We start from the raw sequence: 9906 nt of genomic DNA on the forward strand, positions 1-9906 counted from the left end.
CCAGCTGATGACATTTTTGTGGTTTTACAGTCTACTGAGTGAAGGAAAGGAGGTAAAACAGAACAAAAGACAAGGGAGGACAGTGATTTTATGAAGCTTCTCTCATCTTTATTGACTCATATTTCTGTTTTATGATATATTTTTTCTTATTGATGTAATGTCTTAAAATTATCTCGTAATCTATCATACACATTGTGGGAAACATTTATGCGAAGTAACAGGAACTGCCGTGTAAAAAGTGTCGTGTGAAAATGAGGAACTTGTCAGAAATTTGTGAGAACCCCAAGTCACCTCTACTGTCTCATATGTGGCAAACAAAGATGAATGCAAAATCGCAGGATACAAATATCACATTAAAAATAGAACTAAATTTTATGAAGTAAAAGAATTGTTTTCTGTGCAGACTGACACGATTTCCAACTAGTGGTAAATCAACCTTAAAACAAAATTCATATAGCAGGTCTAAAAACAGCATGAAGTGAGTAAAGTAGTTAAAAATGGGAAAAAATAAGATATGTGCAAAAAATAGGCAAAAGAGAATATCAAGTTGTAATGTCAGTTTCAAAAAATCTAAATAAAATGAAATATTAGGCCCATAAAGAGCAGCGACAAGCCATTAAAACTGCATTTTAAATATATTTTAATCATGTCGTTATCAAAATTATTAGTGTAATTTTCCTTAATTTTTCCTGCTTTTCTGCACGTCTGTGAAATCTCACTCGGTCAGTTTTAGCTTGTGACTTCTGTCACTCTTTGTAAACGTACATTTGACCCACATTATTAAAGACTGCTCCCTATTCTTGGTGCAGCTGTGAAGCCATTAGTGACTCAGCTGTAATTAACTGCAGGCTGTGTTTACAGAGCACAAAGAGGACCCCAGTAGTATTTCATGTTTCACATTTCTGTACCTGTCCATATCCTCTCAATGTATATTTTCATAAAACGTGAGTTGTCTACAAATATGAAAGAAACAATGAAATTACTGTTGATGATTACTGACGTGTATAAGTCAAGTGCAGATACATGCAACCACAGTTGTTTCTCCGGAATCAATGAACACAATAACAACTCTTTTCTCTTGGTCAGAATACTTTCTCACAACACTTTTTGTTTAATCATGGAGCAGCAGGCTTCTGAACCTTGAGAGAGAAATCCACCACCGGGCAGCCCTGAGTGATGCAGCCCAGAGAGACGACGTCCACATGAGGAGACAAATACGTGGACAAGCTCTCTGGACTGACGCCTCCGCTGGCTTCTATCAGAAGAGCTGGAAACTCCTGCTTCAGTGTTTGAGCTGCAACATGGAGCTCCTGTATGTGAGAGACATCATAGAGGAAGTAACGTATTATTAAAGTATACTGGATGTTTTTTTAACAGTTTGTAACCATTTAGAACAATTTACTATAACTAAATGGTAATCTGCAGAAAATATTATTCTACAGAGATTTGCCATCAACTGAAAGAAGTAAAATTTATATTTAGAACAATTTTAAATAATTTTTAAACAGTTTTTGCCCTGATTTTCCCTGTTTTGTTAATTTACAGTTCATATCTAGTAAATCACAGAAAAAAACAGGCCAAAATTGTGCATAATGCCCAAATCAAAAACCGATATTTTTTTACAGCTGGTAATTTGTTCTTCTATCATGTTTAACCAAAAAATTACACTGCATTCGAAATATTTAAAACAGTGATTTTTTTTTTTTTTTACAGATAATTGCCATTTTGCACATTAAGGACTGCAAATAGTACTTTAAAAAAAACAGTTTTTTTTTACATATATCCCTGTTTTGTTAAATTACAGATAATATCAATCACAGAAAAATGCTACATTTATATGCTGACAGGGAAAAAATAAATAAATGAAAATCTAGTAAAATCACAAAAAGAAAAAAAAACTGTCTGAAAATTGACATAATGTTCACTAGTAGTTTATTCTTCTACAAAAGTTCGCTTATTTTTTGTTCAAATGTTTAAAACAGCAAAAAATAAAATAAAATCATTAAAATCACTATTTTACAGATCTTAGCTGTTATTTAAAAGGAAGTTTGCATTTAGCAGTGTTTAAAAAACTGTATATTTTTGAAAGCTGTTATTTTACAATCTATTCATATTTTTGTTTTTAACAAATGGTCATTACATACAGTTTCTTTTAAGATAACAACAAAAAATAAATATTTTACACACATTTGCCATTTGATGAAAAAGCTGAAAAATGGTAAATATATTTTGAAACTTTTATTTCACAGGCTTTCTAGTAAACTGGTAAAATGACAGAAAAAGAATATAATAATTTACATGGTGACTGTAAAATGTTTACATTAAAAAACCGTGTTTTTCCAAATAGAAAATTATTTTACAATGTTTGACCATAAAATGACTGTTTTGCTGCACTGAAAGCAGCTAAAATCGTCTTATTTTACATATGTTTGTTGTTTTTTGGCACCCTTGCTGCCATATTTGAGACTTTTTATTTCTTTTACAGTGTTTTTTTAAAGTTGCCCACCTCAGGTTGAAAGTTGTCCAACATGATGATGTGAGCTCCGGCTGCTGCTGCCTCTCTGGCCTCGTCTGCAGACCGACACTCCACCTCAATCTTACTGCTGAAACCACAGACAGACCGAGCAACTTTCACAGCCTAGAGAAAGCAGAAAATATCACTTTATTTGTCCATTTGTTTTTTTCCTCTTTAAAATTCAAGTCATCAAAGCCTTTCTTTGCTTAGACTAAAACGCATAAAGTAATTCATTTAAAAAAAGATATTGTTTAGAACAGAACTAGAGTTTAACCTTTACCCCTAACTTTCTTACTTTACTTATTTTCTTACTTTCACATCAAAACTCTAATCATCAAGAGGACCAAATGTCACAGAAAGTGACCTTCCTCTTTCTAAGGTATTTATAGATATCCACATGTTCTGGTGGTGAAACTATATGTTGCAATCAGGATGTTTGTAGAGTGTTAGGTTTCTTTACAGAGCAGACTGTACCTTATATCTGACAAATAAAAATGTAATAAATAATCTTGTAGAATTGCAGCAAAATAACAAAATAGCCCTTTTTTTTTAACAGTGTTACAATTGTAATTTTTATAAACAGTTAATTATTGTATAACTGATTACAGTACTTTGCTGCAAAACATGAGATTAATTGCTGGAATCTGTCTTTAATGTTTTCTGACATCTTAACATTTAAATTGTAAAACAAAGTTTTTTTTAAAAAGTATTTACTGTTGTTGTACAGATTTTTCTAGTTAAAATACAGATAATAAGTGGTGAAATAACTTTTAAAAAGCAACAATTTATATATGAATCAAAATAAAACTAGACTTTTTAATAATGTCCACATTTAAATTTTTTTTTTTTTTTTTACAAATAATAGTTTTTCTTCTACACTGATTTTGATTGTAAAATTGCACTGTTTTACTATATTTAAATCACTTTAAAATATGTATTTTATACATATTTGCTATTATTAAAAAAACAATGTATATTAGGAATTGAAGAATGGTACTCATTTTTTAAATATTTATTTTACAGATTTTCTTTGTTTTGTTTAATTACAGAAAATATTGAGTCTAATCACAGAAAAAAAAGATTAATTTAAACGTCATCTGTAAAAATGAAAACAGGACAAAAATGCACACAATATCCACATTAATATTATACGATCAGTAATAACAATATTTTTAGCTGATTTGAATACAGTAAATGTGTAATTTTGTAAAAGACAAATTGCTATTTGTAAAAAATCCAGATTGTTGTCATGACAATTATTTACAATTTGCTTCTATTTGGTTTTTTTACAGTTATCAATTGTAAAAAAAAAATAAAAAAAAAAAAAATCTGTGACTTTAATAGGGTTAGGGTTAGCAAGTTTACAATCAAGAGTTGTTAAAATACTAATTATCTGAAATAAGGAATTACCATTTGTAAAAATACAGATTTTTGGACAGTGTACTTTTGGTTTTTTTTTTCTGTGATTTAAGTGATTATTATCTGTAATTTAACAAAACAGGTAAAATTTGGAAATTAACAGTAAATTGTTCAAAATTTTACAGCAAAAGTTGTTTTTTTTCTTTTTTTAACAATGTGTACCTGCAGCTTACATTTGATGAATCAAACCAGGAAGCTGCTGCTCAGGACATTTGAGTCCGTGTAACCTCACCGCTCGGCTTTTGGCTACTAACTCTTAGCTCATCCCCATTAGTTCTTCTTAAGGAACCTTAAAGAATATGTGTTGTCTGAGCCGCCCACCTCAGTGATGCTGCCAGACGCCCAGACGTGGTTGTCCTTCAGCATCACCATCCCACTCAGGTCCTGTCTGTGCATGGAAGCGCCGCCCACCAGCATGGCGTACTTCTCCACAAGACGAAATCCCGGCGTGGTTTTACGAGTACCGGCCACCTCTCCCTGCCAGCCCGCTGCCTTTGCCGTCGCCCGGAGCTGAGAGCAGCGTGTGGCGATCCCTGAGGCCCGGGCCAGGCAGTTCAGAGCCGGCCTTTCCCCCAGGAGGAGGCACCTTGCTGGGCCTCTCACCACAGCAGTCAGGGTGACAGCATCTGGACCTGCAGATGTGAATAAAGACACAAGACAATCAGAAGTCCTATTTAGGTGCAACTGAAGCAACGAGGCGATGATTACCAATATCAGCTCCCTCCTGGTGAATCCAGTCGACGGTGCAGCCGACCTCGGTGAACACAGCGGTGAAGAAGGGGCTTCCTGCCAGGATGCTGTGTGGAGTTTTACACAGCAGCCTCGCTTCCACTTCCTGCGACCCACGCACACTCCTGCCGGGTCGAAGTTTGGCGTGTCCTCCGCCAGCCACTCTCGGGCCAGCCGGGTCAGGGCGTGGGTGGGGATCGAGTGTGCCATCGGATGTTTTGGTGATGGCATACTACCAGCATGTGTTGATGGAAATGGAAATGGGAAATGAAAGCAGAAGATAAGAAGCCAAATAACTTTCACATTGTAGTTTATGTAAATACCAGTCATTTTTGCACATTATTTCTTTGACCAGCATGATTTTCACGTAATTGCATTCCTTTTCTTCTTAGATATAACATGCATGAGCTACTGGATACCTTGAACTTCCCAGAGGGCATGAATAAAGTGTCTATCTTTCTATTCCTATGATTTTGAAAAGGGCTGCACTGTTGCACTGTTGCCTCATAGCCTGAAGATTGTGTCCCTCTGGGTCTGGGAGCTTTCTGCATGGAGTCTACGTGTTCTCCCTATTTTTCGCTGAGTTCTCCGGCTTCCTCCCACAGTCCAAAAATACGCTGAGGTTCATTAGTGATTCTAAATTGTCTGTAGGTGTGAATGTTTGTATATGTAGCCCAGTGATAGACTGTTGATCTATCCAAGGTGTCCCCTGCCTTCACCCTAAGTCAGCTGGGATAGACTCCAACTCCCTGTGACCCTAATGAGGATTAAGTGGTGTATAGATGATGGATAGATGTTTTAGAAAACCTGGTTCAAATGTTGATGACTTTCCTCCCTCTTTTAAAAGAGCGACAATCTCCGAAGTAGATGATAGACTGTGCACTATTAAACTACTAAATGATGGAGCATTTGAGGCTGGTCAAAAAGTTTTGAGTCTCTTCCTGGTGTACCTACACTGAGCATGTCACGGTCATGCATGTCCAATAAGTACAAGTCAAGATATGGCAAGACATCGTGCTTGTATACCAACATCAGGACCTTTGTTATACATGTTTTTGTGAGGCCAGTAGGCACACATTTATGACTTCTCTATGACATGAAACTGAAACATGGTCAGCAGCCGGATGATCCAACGATCCAACCTTCAGAGGTGGACCTGCAGTTCTCATCAAGAGGAGAAACGAGTTTTCACAGCAGAAGAGCTGCAGTTTCCAAAAACATTTAAGTTGCATCAGTTCAAAGCATCAGGAGCATTCTTTGTTTCTGCAACATTCCTACAGTTGTGCACCAGGAATTAGTCATAGCCCAACTATGATGCACAAGATGTGTAGCCACAACACGACAATCATCGTCTCCACCTGCCCTACTCACCTGATTTGGCTTTCTGTGACTCTCTTCCTCTTTCCCAAAATGAAATTTCAGTTGAAGGATCACTGTTTTGGCACAGTTTAAGAGATTCAGATGGTGCTTGACAGAACAATAACTTCCAGGAAGTGGTAAGAGTGTTACAGGTGCGCGGAGAGCACTTTGTTGCTACGCAAAGAGAACACTTCGACTGGGATTGCAACTAAATTCAAAACAAGTAATTTTTGATTTTTCTAGGCACAGATTCATGTTATTTTGTTCAATACTGGTACTAGAGATTTGTATAATCTATGACATGGAACATTGAAGCTGTTCTCATGTCATGAAGAACCTAAAACTCCCTATTTCCTCATTCAGATTTAAAACTAATCCCTTTTCCTAGTTGATACTCAAATCTCGCATTGCTTAAGTTACCGTGTTGTATATTTCCCACCCCAGATATTTCAGAATGAAACTGGCTAGCTTATGCATAAACAGTGACAATTCTAGTTCTCAACATTTGCACTTTAGTATATGTAAGTAAATGGATCGGTCATTTACAAACATCATTATCAAGGCTCAACCTGATGATGATGGATGTGTAACTAAAGATTTAACTGTAAAACTGTGACTGGGTGTAACTGCTCACCTGTCAGAAAAGAAGAAAAAAATCACAGTTGTATTGGCTGTGATAAGAAAAATTCATTAGTTTGAACAATTGTTTTTCTTTATGTTTACAATATGTGAAAGCATTTATAAAATTGCAAAAAAAAAAAACTTTAAATTTGCAGGTTTAATATACAATAACATAAAAATGTAGCTGTAACTAAATAAGTCTATTTTTTCATGAAAAAATATCAGAATTGTACAAATATTCCCTTTTATTTAATAGACGAAGGTGTTAAATTTAGGATAAATATTGTGTCTATATTTCTAAAATAAGATCCCAAAAGAAACTAGAAAAGCACTCAGGGATTGCAGACCTCCGCCAAGGATAGAGAGGAAAACAGGAAACCCATGCAGTAAAGGATCATGAGCTGGAATCAAACCTGCGTCTCTGACACAGTTCTGTTTACAAATCACCTTCTTAACCAGTTGTGCTATCTGGACACCTTGCTCTAACTGGTTGGACGACATACTAACCTATGATGTTTTTGTCATATTTTGGACCACATACTAAAACATACTAAAAAATTCAAAGTGATCCAGAATCCAGGATCCTTTCCGGATTGCCACCAAAATTAAATCAGCTCTTCCTCTTACCATAGTCTACAACCCCTCAAAATTTCGTCTGAATCTGCCCAGGCGTTTTTGAGTTATCTTGCTAACAGACAGACAGACACACAAACGCCGGGTGTCACATAACCTCCTTGGCGGAGGTAAAAATAACCAAAGTTTAAATACTTTCATTATTAATTGTACAAAAAATTTAAAAAAAAACCTGGAATACACCTGTACAACATTTTTGGAAAACTAAATATTGGCTCTACATACCATAGATCTTTAAATATTTACATTTCTAATTTGTTTCCATATTTTGTCTCCTCTCTGCTCTGTGTAAACATAATCTGTGTTTCAGCTGAAAAGTCTCTCAATTTTTGTCATATGACCGTTAGTCACAACTGAATCGCTTATGATTTCTTGGTTGCGCAGAGGAACACAGAATTTTTAATTTTTTACAGAATTTGGTTATTGCAAATGGTTTATTTTTGCCAGATTTTTAAATGAAGTACGTAGGATAAATTGATTGAATGAAATATCACAGACCTTTGGTTCATTTTCCCAATTACATTAAATATCACAGGAATAGTTTAAGGATCATCAGAACATTTACAACGAAATGATTCTTTCTGCTTTTCCAGTCTGTGGCTCTGATGATTGGCAGATTTTGGCATTCAGAGAGTTGATTTGTCTTTACAGTATATCCTTCTCTGTGATTAAAGTCAAACTACTTGACAAAAGTTGTAAGGTTTACAACTAGCATAAAGGATAATACTACAACCACAGAATATTGACTGCATATGATTGGAATTGCACAAATACATGAGAACGTGACATAAACTTACTTCTCTGTTGCTTTCAGGATTGTTTGGTGGTCGTTCTGAGGCCACAGAGCCACAGGAAAAAAGTGATGTGGAATTTGACCCTGAGTTCATGTTGAAATGTTTACAAGCCAACTAAGAATGAGCACTATGGGCTTAACAATGATTGATTTGACTGTGGCTAATTCACAGGACCTTCAGGGCTCTGTGCATATTTAGAAAATTGATTCAGATAAATTCAAGGTTTTAAGTAAATGTTTGAAGATCTGCACCCCAGATGTTCATGCACTGGGGCCATCAGTTGTTAAAATATAATGTGTAGAAGGTTGCTTAGCGTGCCACATTTACTAATGAGGCTGCTAGGTTTAAAACAGATGCAAAATTGTTGTGCTTTGTTTCTGCTCCAAATTTTTTTGAGTTGTAATTGAAATTTAGGTTAGACAGGTTACATAACATCAGCGTCACCTATTCAGTGCTTTCAGGCTGTAATTTACATTTTCAATTTAAGTAAAATGTCACTTTTTGACTGACTTTTTCAGATCTAACTCTGACGTGGTGGTGGGGATACATCCATCCATCCATCCATCCTCTATACACCGCTTTATCCTCACGAGGGTCGTGGGGTGCTGGAGTCTATCCCAGCTGACTCGGGCAAAGGCAGGGGACACCCTGGACAGGTCGCCACTCTGTCGCAGGGCTAGGTGGGGATACAGGGACTCACTATTTAGTCTACCAAGTGTCACAGACAATCTTCTGTTCACAGTTATTTGAGCTGACTGCAGTCATGTTGTATAATAGTGAACATAATTTCCATTGACCTGTATAAAAACAGCCTAATGAATCTAACAGGAATGCCTTGTTTCAGTCACTATTTCGGCATGATTTTCCACTATTTGAGATTCTTCTGCTATGGTTGAATTACAGTTTCCTGGTCTGTGAACAAACCCCTAAAAACTAGTTTGTTTGTATTAAAGTTACTTGTTGAATAATTTTTTTTCTCATGAAAATCAACCCTTTATGCTTTAAGATTTTTAAATTTTTTAGACACAATCTGCACTGTCAGGGCTGATCTTAGTGTGTCGTAAACACATGAGCTCTGGCTGGAGGTCTTTATGCATCACAGAAGTCTTTGTCTTGGTGCTCATTTCAAGCTAAACCAAGTACTCTCTGCTTGCTAACACCACAGCTGACCATCTCCTCGGGTTGCTACAGTGTATAAACAATAAGGTACTACAGCTAATCTACAATACATGTTCTGACATGCATTTAGCAAATACAGGTTGACTACCTATGTAACATCAAGGCACATCGTGGATGCAGAACTGCACATTTATTTCTAATGCATTACAGAGCTATTTGCTTGTCAAATACATAGACTGGGTTGATTTTTATAACATTAATGTACTTTAAAGTGTGCGTATCTTGTAAAATGGTATCAGTTTGGGACTCAGTATTGACAGAAAGCAACTATTAATGACTTGGGTAGCAGCAAAAAAGCAAAAATAACACTTGATTGGGACATCTGTAAGCAGCAACATTATAACCTAATACTCAATCCATTAACAAATTTTGAGCACAGTTCCTTGCTGATACTGCTGTTTTTGTCAATGGAAACATGATTGAGGCCAGAAAGTCAGCTCTGTTTCACCTGCCACTGGAATGTAAAAACACAGGAGTTTTAGCTGGAGGTTATTAAGCATCACAGAAGTCTTTGTCACGGGGCCCTTTGCTACCTAAACTCTCACAGTGCTCTCTCCTTGACAACATGAACTACCTGTAGTTCAATTGACTGCCTCCTTAGGTTGGTAATGCCCTACAGTTAAGTACAGTATGTTTTCTGACAGGCACGTAGAGAAT

At 36.1% G+C, this 9906-nt stretch overlaps 1 protein-coding gene across 1 annotated transcript; it reads right to left on the minus strand.

The window, feature by feature from the left end:
* Positions 1 to 86: 86 nt before the first annotated feature.
* Positions 87 to 6744, minus strand: LOC110950640 (nicotinate-nucleotide pyrophosphorylase [carboxylating]). Its single transcript, XM_022193343.2, is given in 6 exon segments — positions 87 to 1310; positions 2507 to 2638; positions 4256 to 4566; positions 4643 to 4780; positions 4783 to 4895; positions 6035 to 6744. Coding segments are annotated over 5 exon segments (888 nt in total). The 5' UTR covers position 4895; positions 6035 to 6744; the 3' UTR covers positions 87 to 1115.
* Between the last annotated feature and the right edge of the window lie 3162 nt (positions 6745 to 9906).

Source organism: Acanthochromis polyacanthus, chromosome 3 (genome assembly GCF_021347895.1).
Source record: "Acanthochromis polyacanthus isolate Apoly-LR-REF ecotype Palm Island chromosome 3, KAUST_Apoly_ChrSc, whole genome shotgun sequence".
Lineage (NCBI taxonomy): Eukaryota > Metazoa > Chordata > Actinopteri > Pomacentridae > Acanthochromis > Acanthochromis polyacanthus.